Source organism: Heliangelus exortis, chromosome 19 (assembly GCF_036169615.1).
Source record: "Heliangelus exortis chromosome 19, bHelExo1.hap1, whole genome shotgun sequence".
Taxonomy (NCBI): domain Eukaryota; kingdom Metazoa; phylum Chordata; class Aves; order Apodiformes; family Trochilidae; genus Heliangelus; species Heliangelus exortis.
Window position 1 is genome coordinate 13,608,615 of NC_092440.1, and position 23,809 is coordinate 13,632,423.

Below are 23,809 nucleotides of genomic sequence, written 5' to 3' on the forward strand. Positions count from 1 at the left end.
CCATTCTGATCACATCATCAGATGAAACACAAACAAAAACTACTGCAAGTAGCTTTACCAAAAAGTGCCAGCAAGGATTGAAGAGCAAAGTGCATGGTCCTCCTGTTAGCTTGTTTCCCAGTTTTCAGAATCACCTCCTCTTGGCCAACTTCACAGAGGTCAAAACCTGCAGCAGAATGTGGAGCAGAAAAATCACATCTCACACAAAGATTTAGCATCTTCAACACGTGTGATTTCATTCAGGAGATTCTTAATCTCATGTGTGATTCTCAAATGGGAGAAAAAGATAGGAGATCCTGCAGTGTCCTGGAATGATGGCTCTTCACCTACAACACACAGTTTTTTGCTTTGTTTTTATTACTATTTAACACACATTCTTCAGCAGGTGTTGGGGCTTTACTGAGTGTTAACACATACAGGTCCTGCACAGCCAGGGATCACATCCAGAGATGCAAAGACCAAACAGCATCCAGACAAACAAACTCAGAGCTGAGAGTCTCACTCTCCAACAAATCCAGAGCTCAGAGTCTCTCTCTACTTCAAGCCATTGTATGAGACACGAACAGAAGTTTTTAGATGACAGTGGAAAGAAGTGATTTCTTACCTAGAGCTGCGAGAAACTCATGACAGCCAGGGAGCCTCCAGAGCTGGACACTGATGGAAACCTGGATTGGTGCGGAGGAGAAATCTTGCTCCTTCTCGCCTGCCTGGAGTTGGACCAGGACTTGATGCAGCTGAAGATAACAATACAAACATTAACCATTCTTTACAAATCACATCTCTGCTTTTCCAACAGTCCCAGCTAAGAAAACACACTGCGAACACCCCTTGCCCTGTATGCCCATGTATTCAGTTGCTGCTCCCAAACACAGCAGAAGGATGACAAAGTCTGGGCAGAGGAACAGTCCAGGGACAGCAACAATGGACAAAGTTGTACAGCAGCAAAGGTAGGGAGAGAACAAGGGTGAGGGTAGGGAGGAAACAAGGGTGAGGGTAGGGAGGGTGTGGCCAGTGGAAATTGAGCAAGAAGCAAGCACAGCAGGAAAAATCTGTGAAGCAAAAGAAAAAAGAAAGCAATACTTTGGGGCTGCACACAGAACTACACTGAAACCCTTTCCATGACTGAAAAAGCTGAAAAGTCAGCTAACCTCAGGACTGCCCATCTTCTACAACCCACAAAAGCTTACACAGTCCTTTTTCACAGCAGCACTATGGAGCCTGAAAGCGGTTTGAAGACACTACTGAGCAGTGCAGGGAAATGGGTCTGCAGGGACCAAGGCATTTCATTCTGCACAGCAGTGTCATTCCCCAGGGTGTGTTATACTCACCATTCCCACCATATTTTTAACAGCCTTCGGGAAGCAGATAACAAGAAAGGAAGAGAGGAGAAAAGAAAGAACACGTGTTATTCTGTGCTGTGCCTGTGATAGGGAACCCTGCAGTGAAACATCCACATGCAAACGAGCATCCTGACAGAAAGATGCTCTGTCCAGAGAAAGAAGGGAGCAATGGAAATGGCCTGAGCTGTGAATCAGGAGTCCCACGGTGTGGGAACAGGCAGCTGGAATCTGAGAGTGTCCCACTCAATACAATCAACTCAGACAGTTTGCAGGCAAATACTCAGGCCAACCCACATTCTGGCAGAAGGATGAACATAGAATAAGCCCTTCTCTTGTTTTCTCCAGGATATGCTACCGGCACTTCATGCAGTCAGAAATCTCCAACTTTTTCTTGCGCATGTGGTGTTACTGGAGTTCTCTCTTTTGTAGTTCCTGCCTTCTGTTTTGCACTAAAAATAATGATATTCTACACAGAGCAAGAGATCAGGCTCCCTGTCTTGCTGCTTCACTAACACCAAGGGTACCTGCTCCCTTACAGAACCCAACACCAAACAAGCACCACCCCGACTACACCAAACAAGCACCACCCCGACTGCACCAAACAAGCACCACCCCGACTGAACTGCCTGTCATTACACTCCAGTGCTGAAGAAAAACTTCCCTCCTTTGGGACAGAGCCTGAGCTGCTCACCTCCTGGACTGCTGAGAGGAAGGAGGGGGAAAAGCAAGTAACTGCATAGGAGGGGAGAGAGAAGTTAAAAATCCCAAACTTGTAATTGGACAGATTCTTGTGCAAAAGGAAACTGCCTGGGGATTGGGCTATAGAAGAATATTTGCAAAAACAGTGTAATACCCCTGCCAATATTTATTCAGCTTGGGGCAGCTGAAGAAATGGTAGGCTTGTCTTGTGTTAGCTGTATAGGGGCATCCGACTGTTTTTCCTTGGGTGATTTAATTGCCTGAGGTAGTAAGACAATCACGAAGTTATCTCCTGGACACTGTTAACACATTCTGATCTACCAGAACGTTGTTTTCTACTCATCACATCCCTTCCATTCCAGGCCTCCCTCTGGTGGCAACAAGGAAAGATAACCCTGCTATTCTGCAGTCAGGCACTGACAAAAGAGCCAAGGCAACAAAGTGAAACACAGTAAGAACAGGCCACGAGAACCATCTCCCACACTACTGCAGCTCGTAAGAAGAGTTCCTGGAAGCAGACTCAGTCTAATGGACAAACCAGGCTGCTCAGGGGGCAACAGCACAGCTGGGGCTGTCATTTTGCATTTTGTGCAGAGATTCAACATGACAGAAAGGGAGCCCTATGAAGATACAGAGAAATAATCCCAGCTACCCACCACAGTACGTCCCTAGGACACTTTTGCATGTGGAAAGGGAAAAAAAGTGAGATACAAGCTCATTTACTATATGCAGTGTGTTCAGTTACTAAAGCAGGCAAATGATCACAATCCTCATTAGAGGAGCAATCAGGACAATAAGAACATGTAATGGAAAGCCAGGCAGACTGGAGGCAGAGGAAAAGGTTAGGTTAGGTATGCTAGAAAGACTGGGGAGACAGAGGAATGTGACAGAGACTGGGGGGGGAGCAGGGAGGTGTCCCATAGCCACAAGTAGCACTGCCTTTCTCTTAAAGACAGTGAATTCTTTCTGTGAGGAGCTATGAGCACACACACAGGCAGAAGCACAGGCTCAGGAAATTTTCTGACAGACCTAGCACTGCCCAGAGTCAGCTATACATTGAGACTCAGGTCATCACAGTGGACAAAGACCAGCCAACATGGGCCCCAGACAGGGTGGCCAAATAGCAATTAGTGATTCTGCCACTCCACTTATTTCCCATATTTTGCTTCTCCCTCACTGCAGTAGGTATCATGTTTTCATTTCTGTCATTGATAGGGAGGCCCAAGGCCATGCAGCCCAGTGACATAATTGCATTCTTCTCATCTGGACACACACTTTCAGTCACACTTAGCATTTCAATCCTGAAGTCACATAGTAAGCTCTGGGTTGATAAACCAGGGCATAAAACATTCAGTGCATTTCTGAATTACTGACCTGGGAGGAACCATTTGGAAACTGGTACTGGAGGAAAATCCCCCAACTCACCCTGTTGATAAGCTGCTCTCCTGTTTCTGAAGCCGAGATAAGTTTACAAAGTGCCTGAAGTGCAGGGTTAGGCAAACCTGAAAAACATCATCAAAAGCAGAGATTGTTTCTGGACTGCTACAAATGTAAAAACCTGAACAGAAAAACCCTGCTAATTCCTAAAACCTCTCCATCACATCACTGAAGAGTTCTGGAAACAGCAGCAATTTCCACAAAGCAAAAGGTTTTCCCACTTTGCATATGATTATACATTTTCTGACTGAGAGCTGGGAGAAAAGAATAATCAAATCATGCTTTTCAGATACTGGACCCAGTAGGTAATGAATCCCACCTATGACAAATTTTTCATAACCATTTATTTCTAGAACCTCTACCCTGTTAAATACTTTTATTTCATTGAAGTAGAACATCACCATTTTACGGGCTTTAATGGCAGGACAAGGTCAGTGTCTGCTTGGACTGATGGGGACACAGCCCAGTGCTGTCCTGCTTCTTACCTAGGAGGGACTGTATGGTGGTGCTGCACTGCTGCAGCCGGTCACCAGGGTCAGAGGTTGGGAAGAAGACTGCTGCTGGGAGGCCACTGGCTGGAGGGTCCAACCGAAATCCTACAGCAGTGAGCAGTGCCTGCCAGCCTGGAATGCCACCCACTTTATTCTCCACGCTTTGTTGGGAGGTATACATGGAGTTGTGCTGCCCATTCTGGATTCGCTGCAGTGATTTCTCCACCTTTGGGAAAATAGAGTGTTAGCTTATTTTGTAAGAGATTTTTACCTACTGCTTCTGTTTACAGAGTGAAGAGGCTGGAAGAGAAGGTTGAGACAAACCTGAAGTTGAACTTGGCCTGTCTCACACAGAAGGGTGTTAGTGCCCTTGAAAACAGAGGCTCTAGTAACTCAACACTTAGAAACGTTACATCACTGTGATATCTCTATACCCTGGGATGCCAGGGAAAGCAATGCCACAGGAACCTAAGTACAAGTTTGACTGTGATGGTTTCTTACAAGCCTGGCAGCTGCATCCCTCCCCAAAAGACAATTCAGGTTACAGTCTCCTGCACACACTGCTTATTACCAGGCAAGAATCTGTAGCTATATGGCAAAAACACAATAACTGGGATAACTAGCAATATTCACATGTTCCCATCATCCTATGGATGTACCAGATTCCTGTGGCACCACAGAAGACACATTGGAAATAAAAGTATTAAAAGTCATAAGAGATAATTCTAGCCATGGGGCAGTTTGGCTTCAGTCCTGCTGCTCCCCAGAACAGGCTACTGGGACATACGGAAGTGCCTCTTTTAAGTGTTCAAAGAGACAGCAGTCACTGGGCTCTGCCTCTCCTTGACTGCAATGTTCATAGCTCTTTTCTTGCAGAAACAATTAACCCCAGTGACTATCTCATCTTTAAAGCAGAGACCCAGTTCAACAGCTCAGGGAGGATTTTGTCACAATACAACACAAGACTTGGCTTACTTTGCCTCCTCCTTTTGCACCTGACACTTCCATCAGGTGCTCCAGTCTTTTTACAGTGACACAGTTTTCAAAAGAAACTACTTTGTGGTGAGGGAAAAGGGCTGAAGGTATATATATGTAAGTGGGATTGGCTATACATCAGGCTGGTTCTCTCCCCATTCATCATTTACAGATGCATAACCACAGGCAACACTATCTCAACTGCATGGGCTGCAATGCCCCTGTGCCTGCAGCATGTGGTAGTGTTTCCTTTCTCTTACCAGATGTAGGAGGACACGTAGAGCATCTCGTGCCCTTTCAGGGTGCTGCAGAATCTCAGTAAGGGCCTGTCCTACTAATGAAGAAGGGCTGTTCAGCTTCATATCACTCCCAATAAGCATGAAACCTGAAGGATTCAGAATAAGAGATACTCAACCTCATTGTTATGGAAAATGTTCAAAACAGAAACAGACATGGTCTGGCCTCTTGGACTAAGAGAATGAGGGTTTACTGCACCCTGCAGAGTGATATTCTTTTCCCAGAACAGATGCTCACTCTCCACCCAGCCCCATATATGAACTTCCAGAAAGCTTCTAGATGCTTCTTACTGTCCTCCTCTATTACATCAACATAATTTTCCTGTTCAAGCAAGTGGAAAATCACTGTATGGCAGCTAAACCTGTCCTAGCATGCTCCATGTCTCCTTATAGCCACAGAAATCAACAGGTGTTAAAGAGTGCCCACAGAAAAAAAAAAACCTCAGAAATCTGAGAGCCTTCCCTGTCCTGGTCACAAACCCACCTTGGCTTATCCAAATGCCACATTCCTCAAACACCAGCACAAGAGACTCTGCCTGCCCCTTCTCATCTCTTGTGATGAGGTATGTGGCTGCCCATCCTCACTCTGGTGCTCTGTCTGAGGCACCATCAAGAGTTGGAGGTGAAAGTGAGGGACTGTGTGTAATGAACTGGTTTACATACCAGGGAAGGGAGAGCACTAAGACAGTCTGAGTAGCTGGAAGCCTCTACATGGTGGTGATACCAGGCACTTGTGTCCATGATCATTCTTTTCTGCCTAGGAATCAGCCACTTTTTTAAAAAAAACAAAACAAAACTTTTTGCTTTGAGATAGAAAAATCTTGGAAGGAAAATAAAGTACAAACTGCACTGTGGACTGTAACCTAAATTCAGCTAACACGTCCTGGCACTGAACACAACAAGGCTGAAATCACTCTGCCAGAAAAACTCTAAGTGCTCATTTTAGCAAGCTCTAACAAGTTTCCTACTCCACAGGCTACATACAGTTCACATCAGAGCCATACTCCCTGCTAACACCACTCTTTGCTTAACAATTTGGTGCAGAAGTGCTTCCTGGAAAAACCATCTTTTTTGTCAAAGAGCAGATTCTTCCTACCTGCCCAGTTGGATGGATGGGAGAACTGCTTGCTGCTCTGCACAGTTTTCATTGCTTCTCCAAGGGCTGCACTGGCTTTCGTCCCATTTAAGAGGGAGGAATAGAAGGCATGCACAAACATTTTGGAAGCAGACACAGGAACAGGCCACAGTGACACTAGGACACACTGAGCCCCAGCAGCCAGGAATGCTCTTGTCAAGCCAATTACTCCATCAGCAGTGACTTTGCTGCTGGATTCTTGGTAAGAGCCAAGAATCACTAATTTGACAGGAAGCCGCAGATCCAGGACATCAGCTGCTGTAAGCAGAAACTCCTGAAGGGGAGGGCAGTCTGAGATGCTCTCCACATCACTGGCATCATCCTGCATCCGAAGGGATTCTGGGATTGTGTAGGGGTTCCCAAAAGAACTCTTGCTGCTGGATGGATTGCTGTCAGTGTTGGGTGTCAGGACCAAAGCAGCCAGTTTCCAAGAGACATGGGTTGCAAAATGAACACACTCTGCCTGCGTGAGGGCACTCATGACCCTCTCTTTTGTTGCTGCACTGCCAACTAAGGGCTGGCAGCCAAGCAACTCAGACACCATATATGCTTCCTCTTCTGCAGAGGGCATAGGTCCCCATAGCCACCTGTCCATAACTGCTGAAGGGAGCTTGGGATTTCCTATGACAGCTGCCATTGAGGTAGAACTGGAGTAAGCAGGAGTGTTCTTCCTTGTGTGGGACTACAGAGAGAGAGAGAGAAAACGGGGTTCACAGAGCTGTTTGTTATAGTGCTGGTAATAAAATATGCTGTCTCTTACAGCTTCAGCGTCATGAGACATTAGTGGCCTTCTCCACACAGAAGGCTAAAATGCAGGTAAACATACCAGGAACATGGTAAGACCAAGCCTCCCAAGGAAGCTCAGTACCAATCACAAACACTTGCATTTCTGCAGTGTGCCATGTAGCTCCACACCCCAGGCCATGCCATCCTTTAGATGAGGATATCTCAATGATCCATTCCCCTTGTCCTTCCTGGTATGCCCAGGACTGTGATTTTGTGCTGCAGGAGCTACCTTAGAATCTACTTCACAGCTGTGATACTCAACATGCTCATCAGAACAGGGAATGCCTTGGGAGAGTGGTACATTTGTGGTTTCTATTCTCAAGTCTGGCACAGAAGGACAGAGCTGCTGCTATTCCAATATGTACAGGAACCTGCACCCCCCAGGAGAGGTTCCATGAAGAGAGGTTTTATAAGGCAATGTCAGACCTTGGAGCTGGGGTTCAGTGACTGGATTGATGGCACTGCAATGAGGCTGAAGCGCTCATAGAGGTATTCATTGGAGGAACTGCCCTTCAGGAGAGCAAAAGGAATGAGGTACAGTTCTCCCTCCAGAACCAGTATCAGCTGGCGGTGGCGACCAACAGGCCCACTGGAATGCATCAAACCCTGGAAAAAAATAATAATAAAAAAAGAGAATCAGTTTGTCCCTTTCCCTCAGTACTTCAGCCTGCAGTTCCCAACCATCAGGCTGGAATGCAAATGAAGACAAAATTGCCTGACTCATTCAAAGTGAATTTCTGAACTTGCTTCCAATACCTTAAAAAGTCACTTCTTCCTGATTCAAGTCCTGGGGCTTTAATAGGACAGCAGTGAAGGAATGATATTTTTCAAACACATGGCTTGCATTTTATAAATAATAACTACCAGAACCTTTGAGGTGCTAGCTAGACACATTTGAGAAGAATTAGGAAATAACATCCATGGTCTACTTCTCTTTTGTTATTTACCAAACATTATTCCCCTTAACACCCCTGCTTTACAGGACAATTGTTTCAGATGAGTCCCCAGTTAACAGGGGAGAGAGAAATCTTCTTTTGCTCCTAACAGTGAACCACTACTATCAAATGTCTAATGGAAACACCAACTTTTGAAAAAAGAGAGGTGCAGAAGTAACATCAGAAAATCCTGAAGTGCACACATGTCAGATAATCAGACAGTGCAACAGAAAAGAAAGGGATATTGTGCATTTTGAGGGTGAGTATCACTACGTCTGTGAAGTTCTACATACAGAGCTCAGAAAAATGCACCCTGGTCCATAACTCAGTTCTTCCTCTCCACCATGCTCAGGGTCTGTCTGGAGCAGACTTCCAGACTGCACTGGGATACACTGACAACTGACAATTAATCTGACACACAGTGATTCCATCTCACTAGCAATCAAAGAATATCAGGAATTTGCAGTCAGTCTCAAGCTTCAGTTCTCAGGCAGCAGCAAAGATGAATGAACATTACTAAAGAAACTAAGATCAGTCTGGTGGTCTCCTCCAAAGGGAGTCTGAAGCCAGTAAGAAACACAAAAAAATAGGTCAGCTCTGAGGGAGAATGTCAAAGAGTAGAAAGTTGGAGAGACAGTGAGGTGCTTTTAAAGGCTTCTTGCCATTTGAAGTGGGAACAAAACTGGTGAAGGATAAAAATTTTCATTTAAAAGGAGTTAAAAATAGTTGCTGACCTCTTGCTGTTTCTGCAGCTCACCCTGCCCCACAGCCTGCAGGTGGAGATGCTGGGCAGTCACTGACACACAGTAGCCCCAGGAACCTTCTTGTGAACCACCTCTGCTCTATCCTGACACTGTTTACAACCCCACAGGAGAACTCCCCACTGCCTCGGGTGAACCAGCACACGTGCTCTGCAGCTAAATTTATCAGCCTCCCTTCAGCTGTGCCTCTTTCTGCAGAGCCTGAGTTGACAAGCAGCTGCTTCCCACAAGGGCAGATGCTGCTTTCCAGAAATATTTTGGTTTTTTTCCATTTGGTTGTTTTTTTAATACATATTCCCTTTTACTTACTGCTCTAGGAGCTTTAGCTATCAGCAACACAACCAGAGCATCTAAGCCACAGTGACATGTGCCTACCAGACTTTTTAATTTGTCTTTAAAAGTCCTAGAGTTTCATATTTTTATTCTCATAATAGCTGTATATGCATTATAGAAACAGAAATTTCTTTTGCTTTCTTGCAAAAGCACCAACCCCTGGGATGGAAACACAGCAAGGACCAACCTGTGAAGCTGCAGCCAGCATGGCATTGCAGGGTGGGCCCATGTTGCTGACAGGTTCCCAGTGCTGATTTTCATACCTATATGTACCTCCCACCTACATCCCCTATCTGCTGAGTTTGCAGATTAGTATTAGTGAATAAGGGATACAATTCCTGCTTAGGTTCATCAAAAGCATTATATTTTGGCAGCTGACTGAAGTGGTACCAACAGCAACATCCCTTGTCTCCACCTCCCAACACACCCGGTCTCACCACCTGGGAAGACCAAGTGAAAATCATCATGCTTCAGTTACCATCCCTGAGCTCCCTGTTCTCACTTTCCCACACTGACAGGGGATTTTGGTAAGAGAATCTCTACATTTTCCAGTGTCAACAGCTTACTCCTTCCATAGGTCCTATCAGTAAGTCATAGAGTGCACGGAGTGGGGGTTTGGTGAAGGAAGTCTGCCTCCTTGGAAGAGATGATGTTCCATCCTTAATAGGAGACACGGTACTGCTGAACAGACTGGTCATGCTCTGACAGCTCCTGTGGGCAAAAGGCAAGTGAGAAGTTAGTTGCAGAAACCTGAGGACCACTACAGGTTGCCCTGATTTCATAATATTGATGATGAGCCAGTCTCTGTCCACGCAGAGGACTCTGTTCTGCAAGATGAGCCATCTGCTGACAGTACATTACTTTGCTATGGACTTTCTCTAGAAATTCAAGTACCTGAAGTGCTGTTCAGTTTTTACTGCATACCAATATATATCAGTTGTATGCAGGCAAATATGAGACCCATTAAGCATTTATTTAATTACAAGAAGATGTGCACTTGGGTTTTGCACAAACTGATCTAGCAGAGTATCAAAAGGAAATACTGCAACAGGGAAACAACAAGGCCTGCAATTGTTGCCACCTCTCTCAATAGCTCCATAAAGCCAGATGTGAGAAGTGACCTGGAGCCCATTTCTGACACCCCCACAGACCTCTGTACAGGCTGTCCTGGCATCACCAGCCACCAAACACGCACTCTGAGGAGACTGAGATGGCATGGATATAAAAAGTTATTGCTTTGTTGAGGAAATGAAGTTGCCCTATTCTGGTCTCACTAAGCCAGCAGATATATCCCCCCCCCCCCCCCCGAAAGGTTATCCTTGGCTTGGTGCCATGAACAACCATTTCATTTGAAAAGGATAATTTTCCAGAAAGTTTTAACAGGTGGGTGTTAAAGAAAAGGAGGGGAGGGAAATGAGATATTGAACAGTAATGGTAGTGCAAGGTCTGAAATGTAACCAGAGTCATCACTGGAGCTGTCCAGTAATGAACACAACAATCTCAAGTGTAAAAGGCTACCCATGAGGCAAAACATGCTCTGTTGTCGTCTAGGTGCTGAATACATTTGATGGAGGGTTCCACAAAATCCAATCCAAATCATATTCTGATGCTGTTATGCAGAGTGTCCCCCTCCATGCTTGGTCTCTGCACAGCATGGTGCTGTTTTGCTTCTCAGAGCTACATGCCTTTGCCAATTTACACAACAGGAAATCAGCTACAGTTCCTGATCCATGACCCAACTGACATGCTCTGTCAGGACACTAGTCTGCAACATCCCTTTTTAAAGAACATTTACTCAGAAGAAATGCCTTATCTCTCTATTTTTACTTCTTGTCTGGTTCAATTCTTATATTAATAGTTGACTGCATATTTACTCTAGGCATATATATTCACATGTACACACTTATATATATGCCTATAACAGATACATGCACATTCAAATAGGCACAGTATCTCTTTGTACTACCAGATTAAGCCAACATAAATGAAAGACAAGGAGAGCAAAAATATTACACTCAAATGCACTTCCTCTACCACTGACAAACCACAGGCCTCAGACATGCTCCTGACGTTTTCTGACATATACCAACAGACACAATTCTTTTTCCTCCCCTCTATTTCTCTATTCAGCGACTGCAAGCAGTCTCCAGAACCGGCTCACATCATGTCAAAAACCTATTCTCTAAAGAAAAATGGATGCTACCACCCATGCTCCCTACTGACAAGGAATTTATGGCCAACAGGAGTGATTTAAGAATCCAAACGGAAGCCTGGTGTCCAACCATCCATGCTCTCCAGTCCTGGTGAAAGTATGAGCATGCTGCTGCTACTCAGAGCTACTGAAAACCTGACTGGGTGACCTGTGTAATGCCAACCTGACTGCATGACCAGCACAGCCCCAGTCCTGCCTGCACTGCAGCAGCTGACAGCACCAAGCACGCTTTGCCATGCTCACCTCTTTCCACACTTCATGTAGCACAGATTTTAAAATAAGATCAAGAAATAAAACCTGTGTTTTTCCACTCCCACACATTTCTGGTGCCCTGATCCCTGTGCTCAAAGCATACCCCCGAGTCCATCCTGCCTGGTACACAGCACAGCAGCCCGGACCTCCCCCAGGAGCGGCTACTTGCCAGCAGGTGGCACTCGCCAGCCTCACCTGCGGCATTCCGCAATTTTTAACACTAATTCATGGCAGGGAACAGGGGCTTGATTACTTTAATCAGCAGAGCCTCCTTCATCTTGGCTTCACAGCCAAGCAGGTCTAGATTTATCCCTTCACCACTCAGATTGCTTTTTATTAGAACAAAACAAAGGGAGTATCATAAATCTTTCACATCTCTTGCCGGTGTGTTTGTGTACAAGGAAGAGTGAGAAAATCTGGAGGAGGGAGAGAGATCTTTTGTGACAGACAGAGCAAATCTGAAGCCCTGGCCAGCCTGTTCCCTTTCCTCCCAAGACTGTACCAACAGCTCCCCAGGTGGCCTCTCAGGCGTTGGGGTACAGGTGATTGCATGGTGCCAAGAGGGAGACTTTTGAATCTTTTCTCTAGAGCACCAGTGCTGGCTCCTGTGATGGTGCACCAATCATTTCTACCTTGCTTTGGCCATGTGGAGGGGTCATCTTGACTCCTGCAGCAGGAAGTCTCTGCTCAGACTCTGCATTGCTGCTTATTTATAACCCCTTGTGTAGGGCAGCCTGTCCTGCAGCAAGCAGAGGAAACAGCAACACTGGGGTCAGGACTGCATGCTTGGATCAGCATCAGCTCTGCTTCCACCCTTTGTCCCCAAGATGATCCCATAGCTGCCTCCGAGAAAGGGGAAGGAAACCCGTGTCATGCAAGCCTGGAGCTCAGACTGATTAGTCCAGGCCTTCTGAGGCCTGGCTCTGCTTGCAGAGGATGAAGGTGGCTGTGGGTAGGCAGGGGAGAGGGTTCACACCACAGGCAGCACAGAGCTGCTCTTGCCTTGGCACTTGGTAGGACTCTGGATGAGTCAAATACTATTCATGACCAAATACAGCCATTCCAGAGGGCTGGGAGTCTGATTTATTGCTGAACTGGTCTGACAGTATCAGGAAAATGGGTGTCCATTCAGGCCCATCATTCTGCAGGCCTTCCTCAGAAAGACCCATCCTACAGATGCAGCCCCAAATCCATATTCAGGACCTTGGCACACTCACAGTACCAAGCTGTGGGAAGCTCCAGAAAACATTCAGATATGAGCTCCCTGTGGCTGCTTTAAAGGATCCACAATTATCTCCAGAACCCACCAGTGGTTGCACAAAACCCACAGACCACCCAGCACTCTCTGCAAGTGTGGTCTGTACTTGGGCAGCCCCAGTACTGCACCCTGTATGGTGGAGAACCAGATAGGAAACTCCAGCCACTGCTTTCCTATCTGTCTTCCAAAGACCTCAGACCAGCCTCATCACCAGGCACTCACCTGATGATCCAGACTCTGGGCTGACCCTGGCTGCCATCCCCAGGTCTGCCCTGCTCACTTCCCTGAGTGCTGTGGGATGGGGTCCTGCAGGTGTGGCCCCTCGCCCACAGGGTCTGCTCCTGGCTCTCCATCCATTAGGGAGCAGCTGGTCCTCACTTTGAGATGACATATGTACAGCCAAGAGGGCCAAAATCAAGATGAAGACAGTCCCACACCAAGAGGAAAGGGAACATATGCTCTGACATCACCTGATGGTACCAGGATGGAACCCTGAGCAACCTGAGATGAAGCAGTGGTCGCCATGTTGTCACTGCTGCTGAGGTTCCATGTGGATTCTAACCAACTTCTGATAGGCTTCTCTGACTGGATTCACAGAGACTTCACTCCTGCTGGGGCACTGAGCTTGGTCTGGAAATCTCCAACTATGCTTGTAGCACTGGCCATGAACCCTGAGCATGCTGACTGCTGGGAAAAATAAAGCTCTTTGCATTTTTAAGTGGAGCTGGGAGATAGGAATGGCCTTGGCAGATGTGAATTCGCATCATGTTACAGTGCTCCTTACTCCTCAATTTGCCATTTACAAATTCATACCATGCTGCATTGCAAAAATGGCCCTCAAGGAGCTAGAGCTATATTTTACCCTTTGAGCAGCTTCAGGGCTCATTCTCATGTCTTCTGCAAGTACACAGATATGCTCATGATGGTGGAAAGGCCAAAGCAGAAGTGGGGAAGCTACGTTCAGATACCGGCAGTGATCAAGTCCCCTGCTAGAGCAAAAGATGATGAACAGGAAGGAATTCAGACTTTAATCTGGAAATCCAACAGAAGTTTAAGAGCCCTAGGGAGCAGAGAAAACTGAAGCTGCATAAGACATGAGCAACTGGGACTGTCCTGGGGGCTGTATTGGTGGCACCCACAGCTTAGACAGGTATTGCCTAGATCTCTGCAGTGTCCCTTTCTCCTCCACAGTCCATCTCACAAGTTTCTTAAGTTAACAGCCAAACTTCTACATTTTTGCTTTTTTAAGTAGAACTGCCAAAAAATCATACTATTCTCTGCATAAAAGCCAGGTTACCTGGTGACAGCAGTCTGAGGGCACACATCTCAGACCAAGGGCTTCTTTCCAGTCACCCAGTTGTTGCCAGACACAGAGACTGGATGACTCCAAACAGTCCCAGCATCCCCAGGGCCTCATTTTCTAACATGAGACCCCAACAGCATGTGCAGTTCCTGTGCGTGAGGGAACTTGCACTGGCCCCACGCCATGCAAACTCCCTTGACGATTTCCAACATTCAAGCACAAGATGTGAACATGCATTCAGGCCCCACATGAGGAATGCAGGGCCTGCCTTGGCAGTAGGGAAGACAAGCTCTTATTCTCAGCTCCAAGCAGGCCCTACTCCTCTTTGTCCCCTGCAGTGCAGAAGCCAAAGCAAACAGATGCCATGCCTTCAATCACTGCTTGTGGGCCCCAGTTTTACCTAGTGCTCTGAAGCACTAGAGCAGCAAGAATCCACTCAGCATTGACCTACAACTACATGAACTCACTCCAGTACCAGCTGGCAGAAAAGCCACTGCACAGAGGAGGTGAGATGGAGTCTGGAGCCACAAGATCACAGCTTGTGCTCTGGCTAACTATTCCATGCTGTTGCTTAACCAGAGTCTAAGAGCTCACAGTTCCCTGTTAGAGCTCTAGACCACTGCACAGAAATGCTACCTCTGCCACCAGAGCCCCCTGGAACAATCACATCTGAAGGCCAAAGATGGGCAGGCAGGCAAGCCATGCGGCAATTTCTTGTCATTCTTCTTGTCATTCTCAGTGCTCATGGTGAGAGCACCAAAGACATGGCTGCTTCTAGTGCCCCTCTTGATGCCCCTGAGAGGGTGCTTTTATTAAGTGCCTAAGGTGCCACATCCCTGAGCTTCTCCTAAAGGCTCCAAAATAGTTACCTGACAAGGAATCTGAGGTAAGATCAGTAAGCCAAGTAATGCACTTGGCTCCTATGGAGGAGGAAAAAAAGATGCTGAAGGCCTGGCCTCTGCAGGTCTCCTGAGGTTTAGCATTCCCTGGAGCAGAACTGGATCATATTTTCCAGCTGTAATCAGATGGACATTCTCCTGATGAACTAGTAAAACATCTGAGCAATCCTGTGGATCTGCCTGTTTAATCCCAACAGGTACTCAAGAGTTCATTATCAATGCAGCAGCTTGAACAGTTACATATGTGGGTTCTGGAAAGAAACCCAGCAAGTTGTTGGTGCCAATAGGCAGCTTACAGTTTCAGAAGGATGCTGTTACAGCTCACAAGTTCCAGTGATGGCTCATGACACTGCAGGCTGGAAGCATTTCTCTTCCAGCTGAGAAAGGCCTGGGCATCCAGTGCTCACAAACCATGCTGGAGCACAGATCTAGTTCTGGGTTGCGTCATGCAGCCCCTCTCCACTGGGGGAGTGATAACATTGGAAAAATTCTGTCTTCAATTTTCATTTTGAATGCTTGCCCTAATCAGCACAATAATGTGGAAGACTGAGATCTGATCAAGTTTTAAGAGGCAGAAAATGAGTGGAGACTGCACTGCTAGCACACAGCTCTGTAACTCTGGAAATGCAGCATATTCCTCGCTAATTAGTACAACAATTAAGATCAACAGAAACCAGTATTTCTCTCATAAGTGTGTAGCAGATAGGTCCAAGCTCCAAACTCACAGATAGCAGGGACAAAACAGAGTTCTGCAGAAACTGTTCAGATACTCCAAACAGCATTTGGTCAGGAGAAGAGCAAAGTCAAAGTGTCTGCCCCTCAGGACACAGTTAACAATTGCTCACAAGTCCTTGCTGACTATCAGCTTAAGCTTTCAAATACACCTAGAAGCACAGTGAAGATCCTACCTTCCACATCTCCCAAACCAAGTTACTGAGTTCTAAAGTGAAATACATAGGTCTTTGCCTGTGCCTGGGGTCCTCCCTCCAACACAAGGCACAAGGATACTTTCAGTTCTTGTCCTGCTTTCTTCCTACTGAAAATTTCTATTTCTAAAGAAGGAAGCAATAGGACCCCATGTCCTTCCAGGACCCAGTAGGGCTGCTTTGTCCTTCACATCCAACACTTGAGTCCATAGAACAAAACTAACCCCCAAGAGTGGGGTTAGTTGGAAAGCCACCAAGCATTCAAAGCTCCCAGGCTGGATGCATGCAACACTACATGGCAATGGATTCTCAGTCCCATAAGGAGCAAGAGCAGAGCTCCCCTGAATCAGGGAGAAATTCTCACTGCACCACATGAACACAAAAAGTGAAATTCCTACAGACCTCTCTGCTCAGAAGGAGAGTGTTACACAGCACTAACCTACCAACCTTAGTCCTGAGATAGGTGCCCAGTGTTCCTCATACATACATGGTGTGAAGAATGGATGGATTCTGCAACCCTAAAGGATATTTTGCTTCTGTGCCCCCCACAACTCAGGGCAATAGGGAAACCACAAGTAATGGCACCAGCTGCACTCAACACTTGCAATTTAGAAAGAAGCCCATCACGAAGATGCCCCGTTGTGCTTGCTAATCCCCAGAGTGCAGTGCTATATTCTCACCTGTTCAGGACATTGTTCCTGCTGACCATTCTCAGGAAACCACTTGGATCAGTAGTTGAGTTCAGCTTGTTATTCACCTCCTCAAACTGCTGGTCCATGATATCGCCAGCTTCACTCTCAGTCTCACTACTGGCACAGGCTCTGTGGAGGAAGAGCAGGTGAAGGAGTCATTATTGCAAGACAGACCAACAGCTTTGTGACAAATGTTCAGCCAGCCTGAGAGAAAAGGTTTTTCATACACAATCTCAACCAAATGCTACATCACCTCCTCCTGATCATGTTTTTTTCAAATCATTCTGTATCTTTCATCATCACTTAAGGATAATAGGTGTTTGTGGTTACAAGGATGTTTATAGATAGCAGAACAACCTGCAGAAAGAATAAAATCACTATACAGCTACCTCAAAATCACTATACAGGTACCTCAAGGGAAAAAAACACAGAAGAGAGAAATTAAACCTCAGTTTCCATCCCTGTATCTCCTAGCTGCAAAACCACACAGAACACACAGACATTGCTTCCCTCCTTGAAGACTGTATGACTACCATCATCTCCTTTTTCTTGGTCAATATCATCCCCTAGAACACCAGTTTCAAATATGCACTGCCCCTGCAGGTTGGTGGCCTCTGACCCAGGCTGCTAACAGCAGCACCACCAGTGCTTTCACCATCAAAGCTGGGCAAGGAAGAGGACATTTGTCCACAGCCTCAGGGACTCAAGAGTGTTTTACTCACACATCTCAGTGCTGCAGAAAAATGCAAAATGGCTTCAAAAACTAACACACATTATAATCTAAAAGAGCCAGTGCCTCCACTTACACCAGTTTTGGGGGCTGTTAACAAACCAGCCAACACACACTTCTAGGTCCTCTTTGCACTAGTAGTAAACCAGACTGCAAACTGCCAGTGTGTTGCTAACACACCCAAAGTAAAGCAATTTATGGCTGCCTAGCAAGCTTTACTTAAAAGAGCAAGCTAAACTGTTGCCACATCCTTTACCATGTCTTGTGCTCATTAACAAAGAATTAGGACAGAGGCATCCCCAACTCTGCCTTTCAGACAGAAGTATACAAAGACCACTCGTAAATATCAGCATGAAAAATACTCATACTGATCTAATCAATAAATGAAACCAAATATCATAAGAGATCATAAGATTGAGTATAAATAAGCGAAAAAGCCTGACTTGTGATAAATCTTTAGGATAAAAAAAAAAAAAGTGGAACATAGCTGTGAGACATGTCTAAGTAATGGATAGGAGTAAGGTTCCTCCCACTTTGCTGAAATTCATCAGATGGATTAATTCACTGTAAATTATTTATTCAGCTATAGCCACAAGAGAACAGATTTGGGGGGCGGAGGTTGGAATTCCTACAGTATTTGCAGTTTTTTGTAAGTAAACATTTCAAAGGGAATTAATTACACTGGAAACTAAGTAGGATGGAATCTGCCCATATACAGTCAGACATGGCATCTGCCTCCTCATCCCATCTACAGAAGCACTACCCAGCCTACGGGTTCAAGCCTTATTTGCACGTGCATATACAGTCACTTGGCAGAAAAATATCCACGGGTACAAAAATAAAGCAGTTTTTTTGTTGCTGCAATAAAAATTTGCCTGTACTCTCTCAGTTCCCAGTCTTCTTGGACAACTAGCTCATCCCAGACTGTTATAAATTGCTCTCTAGTGGCAGAGTGGGAACCAGGATGTTAAACTTCCCCTCCTCAACTTACCGGGTGTAGTAGGAGTCCACACCCAGAGCCTCCCGTACACTTGAGATGTGCTGTTCCAGTGCAGAATTTGTTGTTGTCTGCAGGGTCACACTGTTGGCTTCATGGAATTCCCCAGCATTATCTGTCAGGCTGTCACCCAGATAATACTCATGGAATTTCAGAATCCCTGTAAGACACCCAAATCAGGTTATTTCTGCAGGGCATGAAGAGTGCTGCTAGCAGCTGTCTAGGAAGGCAGCACAGATCCTAGAGTTTGGCATTTCCAGTAGAACTGGGGCAAAGCATTTCTCACAGTGCTTTTCTAGCACTCTATGTCACAGCCTTGCTTTTAAAATGTGGTTATGTGCTTTGCAGATGATAGCTCAAAGGTATAAAGGCAGAGCAGTGCTTTTATGTGATGCTCAGATTGCATCTGCTATTGCAGCAGTCCTATATAAATTATAAACCAGAACTTTAATGCAAGCACCTACGAAGGTAATTGGCATTTCAATTGATGCACATTAAAAATACCTTCTTATAGCCTCTGAACAAACAAATTGAACACACAAGGCTCAAATGCTGAACAAAAATGTTATTACTACAGCAGAACTTCTTCAAATCATACAAAGACTTTTCCTTTCACTTATATGAATGAAAATACATTATCTACAAAGAAAGAAGAAGATAGATTAATGCACAAAAATACTAAAAGACAGCATCTCACAATGGGTAAACCAAATAAAGGACACTCACTGTTTTCTTAAGAACTCAACATATTACTGCAGATAAAACCTCCCTCCATTCAGACTGGCATATCCTTCCTGATATAATTAACTCTACAGCCTGTGATGAACAGTAAACGGCTGCTCTGGGTGCTCTGTTTGCCTTGACAGCATTAATTATTAAACCAGTTAAGAAGAGTGGAGGAATAAAGAATAAAGCTACTCCTTATGCAGTAAGAGCAGCAGATGCAGAAGCACTGAAGAAGCTCTAAGGGTACAATCTAAGTGGATAATGAGGATCCTGGTTTGTCACTGAAGCTATTCTGTCCATCAGCACTAATGAAACACAAGGTCCCTGTAGCTGGGCTGGAGTAACTGCTGAGCTGAAATGCTCCCCTACAAAGCTGCTCAAGAGGAAGCACACAGCCCCTTCTCCTTCCCAACACACTTGACAGTGCCTTCAAGGAGGCAGTCTCAAGGACCCAGCTTGGGCACAGAGGAGACTGATCATGATGCCTATTGGCAAACCCTACCCTTCCAATCCACAAAAATTTCAGTAAGATTGTACTTTATTGTGCAAACTACATGTCTAAAGAGCAAATCAGTGATTGGGTGCATAGCAGGACAACACCATCTTACAAAAGCAACAGTACAAAACGCCCCCCAAAATTATATCTCACAATCACTGTCATCCCATCTGAAGTAAGGCACATGTAAATGTTTGTCTCCCTTCCCAAAGCATTTTTGTTGCAATCTAAATAGGGCTTTTTTATCTCTTTAGCTTTGTCACTGTGAAGGGCTGCAATTATTAAATTATATCCAGAAAAAACTTCTGAAAATTTACAGTCATCATTTTATTAGATAATGAACAACAGCTGCCTGCAAAAAGCAATCCTCTTCAAATTAATCCTCCTTGCTCCTCTCTGATAAGTGTTTCCACATTCATATGAGGAGAATTCAGAGGATCAAGCAGTTCAATGGCATTATCAGGAAGCAGGGACGCCCTTCTGTTTCCTGAATCCACTTCAGTGAATGAATGTCAAAAGCTTTTGGAAGGATAAAGCACAGAAATATAATTAAAGTAGGGATTCTTCTGTAGTGAAGATTCTCACAGAGCCAACACACTCAGAATCTCATTACTGCTCTGCCTTGCCCTGTGGGAAATATATATGGATTGGAGGCTAAAAAATGGAAATATTAAACATGTGAAACATTTCGATTTCTAGGTGAACATCAAAGGCCTGAATAAGCATTTCTTTGTCATTATTGCTGTGGCTAAGCCACAATTTTTAGTCTATTCACCTCTAAGGTACTAGATGGAAATAATTTGCTTGTATGTTCACTCTTGTCCCAGATTCATTCTTAACTACAAATGGTGCTCCTTTTGTATGGCTTGTTCATAGGCTCTCATCTCCAAAAAGGACCTCACCTGCCCCAGGAGCCAACAGCCAGCTGTACAGATAACCTGCAGCCAGTGAGTAGTAGAGAACAAGTCCCCTCTGGCCATTCACTGTCTCCAGGACCTGGTCAATGGTCACTGGAGAATAGGGATCAGAGTCCTGCTGCCCAGTCTGACGTTCCACGAGCAGGTCAGCAAATGCCCGTGTTCGTCCTCTCTCTGCTACTGCCAAAGCTTCATCGTGATGACCTGAAAAGACAAAGCCATCTCTCAGACCTGGCACCAACATGGTCTGCAGGGCAATATTGCAGAATAAGGACAGCTGTGACCCCACTCCAACTAAAACCCAGGGAAGCAGGGTCATGGCACTTATTTCTGGAAATAGTAGTCTCTGCACTGGAACACAATCCCATAGATCATCTTGGCTGCAGGCAATAACACAATGTATGGGAAACCAAGCCACAAAAAGACAAATGAATGGAGGAAGCAAGAAAGAAGATCCAAACTTCTAACCAAATGTGGCTGATTCTCAAAGCAGGAGACCCCCATGCCATATGATGGCATCTCTTACCAAGACTGACAAGGACTCGCTGCAGGGCCTGGTAGGAGGATGTCTGCAGGTCAAAGAGTGACAGCTTGTAATCTGTGCTCAGCTGCACCTCGTGTCGGATGGTTTCAAAGAGTGCTGAGGCCCGGTACAGCTGGGAGGGAAACCAGACACAGTGAATTCCTTACAGACACAGCACCAAGCACTGGCTGGGAGAGCAGGAGGATCTAGGGCTGTCAGAGCCTCAGGCAGGGGTGGTCTGGCACAGGCAGCCTCTCAGGATGGCAGCACTCCCAGCAGATGGGAGGTGACCTTGGATGGAGCAAGGCAGCATACAGGCCTGAGCCAGCTCAGTGCACTGCACACCCTCCCCAGGACACACCAGACAAGTCCTCCCCTGAGGAAAGGACTGACCCAAAGGGCTCAGAAGACACAAGCCCAGCATGAGACCATGGTGTACCTGGTGCTGAGACTCCTCCAGGTTCCCACTTGCCCAGAGGGAGAGGCCGAGGCCATGGCGGATTTTGGCTTCATCTTCTCTGCGTCCCAGCTGCTCTGCCAGCCTCAGTCCTGGAAAGGAATCGAAGTGAGAGAGAGCCAAAGGGGAGAATGGGCTTTGGCAGTCACTGGGTAGCACTTCTGTGGGCTGTCAGCTCAGGTGGGCCCTGAGCTCCTTGGGGCAGGCAGAGATAGTCACAGAGCTGCTGCATGGTGGGACACCAAACCTGGGACACCGGGATGGGCAGTGCCAGGCCGCTGCTGCTGACACCCAGGTCAACTCCAGCCTGAGAGGTGCCCCAGCAGGACAAACCCTTCCTTGGACTGAGGCCTTCCTAAGTGAGGTGACAGTACAGTCCCCTGACACACTCAGTGAGTCCCTATCAGGAAGCTGGGCTCTTAAACCTTAAAAGCCACACAAACAAAATAAACACTGAGTGCCAAACTGCCAGAAAAGACCCCTCTTACCACATTACTGGCTCACTTCCCACCAGCTCTCCCCAGCCTTCTGGCAGGCTTTATGTACTAAGGCAAAGCAGAGGGCAAGGTCCTGGTGTGAACAACCTGGATCTCATTTCACTTCAGCAGCACCTTCCCTGGCATGCCCCCTTCTCAACACTCCAAACCTCTCACCTCTGTGGGCCTTCCTGACAACAGGGACGTCTCCTCTTAGGTACCTCAGTTCCCCACAGTGAATTCCTTAAAGACACAGGGAGCAGGGGCCCTGTACACAACCTGGTAGACTTTTCATTAATTTTGTGTCACACCAGGAGAAGTTGTGTTTAATTTCTCCCAACTTCATTAAATTTCTTCACCCTACTGGAATCCTGCCAAGGTCAGTTTCAGGAAAACCAGACTAACCAATGTAATTAATGCTTTAGCTTCCAGCTTCATACGTTACTGCTCATCTCCATCAGAGCGCCATCACCTTGAACAGATGCTGCTGGCATGCTGGGATCCCTTGCAGCAGCATAACTCACAAGCCAGTGCTGTGCAGCAGACAGCTTCTGGAGACCAAGGACTGAACCCCCTCACCTCTCTTTCAAACCCAACTTGTTTTCACTCAGTTTAGAGGACACTCACCCATCTGCTCTCACTTGCACTTGTATGCAGAAGGGAAAGCCAGATGGCTATCAGCAAGGCACACATCAGCTTGAGACCAGCTCTCAGGCTCAGACAGATCCATCGTACCTGATGTGGTTTTCCCAAAATCTGTTCCTGGTATGCAATGCTATTTTCGAGAGCTTTTGTGTCAAAGGACACTGTCAAAAACATCCTCTTGGTGCCAGGCTTACAGCACCTCACTTCTCTCTGTATTTTCAGGCCTCCACCTACCCCCCCAGCACCTACTACTACATGCTGTGCTGTAAATTCAGCCTCTTACCTTCCTGAAGGTACATCACAGCCTGAGAGTAGTTCTGCAAGGCATGGTGAGTCCTCCCCAGACTGCTGTAGGACACAGTTTTGGCTACAAGGTCGTTCATTTGTGCTGCAATGCTGAGGTGCTGCTCCTGATAAACCACCGCCCTCTCATAGGTGCCCAAGGACTCGTAGGTCAGCCCCAGGTTCCCGTAGGCACGGCCCTGGCAGGTGGGGTTGTTGGTCTCCTCTGCAATCTGCAGGTCCAGCTGGTGGTACTGTAGGGCTGTGTCATACTCTCCCATCTGCTGGTAGACCCCGCCAAGGCCACAGGCAGCATCGCTCTCCAGAGCCCGATCTTTCATCTCTCGAGCGATGTTCAGCTGGCGCTCCAGGCAGGAGATGGCTTGTTCATAGTTCCCCAGCTGGCTGTGCAGACTCCCCAGCTCCCCATAGGCCTGGGCTTTGTTAAATGCTTCCCCCAGCTCATGTGCCACCACAAGCCTCTTCTCAAAGCACACCAGAGCCTGCTGCAAACTTCCCATAGCCCTACGAGGGAAGAAACCAACACCATTGATTTTGTCAGTATTTTCTCAAAAAAAGATGTTTTGTTTGAGGCCAGCTCAAACCTTGCAGGCAGAGATAAATGCTCCCTTCAGGAGACATCACTGGCACCTCCGAAATAACCTTCTTCTGCCATCCTATAAACTTACCTTATTCTCAGGGCAGAGCTTGAGCTGGTAGCACAGCTCTCAGCTCCCAGAGGACTGTGACTCACTCCTGTGCCACATCCCCAGTACAGTGGTCACATGAACACCCCAGTAACACAGTGCACCCCTGTGCACTTGTCTGTC

The 23,809-nt window shown here is 46.4% G+C and overlaps 1 protein-coding gene across 8 annotated transcripts in view; it reads right to left on the reverse strand.

The window, feature by feature from the left end:
- The window catches only part of TTC28 (tetratricopeptide repeat domain 28), a 101,318-nt gene that overhangs the window by 5,872 nt on the left and 71,637 nt on the right, over positions 1 to 23,809 (reverse strand). For 6 of the 8 annotated variants that reach the window (XM_071762718.1, XM_071762720.1, XM_071762716.1 and 3 more), the window contains 15 exons: positions 22,981 to 23,504; positions 21,559 to 21,668; positions 21,123 to 21,252; positions 20,582 to 20,800; positions 18,452 to 18,617; positions 16,719 to 16,859; positions 9,755 to 9,899; positions 7,586 to 7,765; positions 6,335 to 7,055; positions 5,203 to 5,327; positions 3,962 to 4,193; positions 3,465 to 3,541; positions 1,329 to 1,352; positions 605 to 734; positions 59 to 166 (listed from right to left, as the gene is read on the reverse strand). In XM_071762718.1, coding sequence (XP_071618819.1) covers positions 59 to 166; positions 605 to 734; positions 1,329 to 1,352; positions 3,465 to 3,541; positions 3,962 to 4,193; positions 5,203 to 5,327; positions 6,335 to 7,055; positions 7,586 to 7,765; positions 9,755 to 9,899; positions 16,719 to 16,859; positions 18,452 to 18,617; positions 20,582 to 20,800; positions 21,123 to 21,252; positions 21,559 to 21,668; positions 22,981 to 23,504 — 3,032 coding nt within the window. The remainder of the gene's footprint in view (positions 1 to 58; positions 167 to 604; positions 735 to 1,328; positions 1,353 to 3,464; positions 3,542 to 3,961; positions 4,194 to 5,202; positions 5,328 to 6,334; positions 7,056 to 7,585; positions 7,766 to 9,754; positions 9,900 to 16,718; positions 16,860 to 18,451; positions 18,618 to 20,581; positions 20,801 to 21,122; positions 21,253 to 21,558; positions 21,669 to 22,980; positions 23,505 to 23,809) is intronic. The other 2 variants (XM_071762719.1, XM_071762717.1) reach the window with 1 other exon arrangement.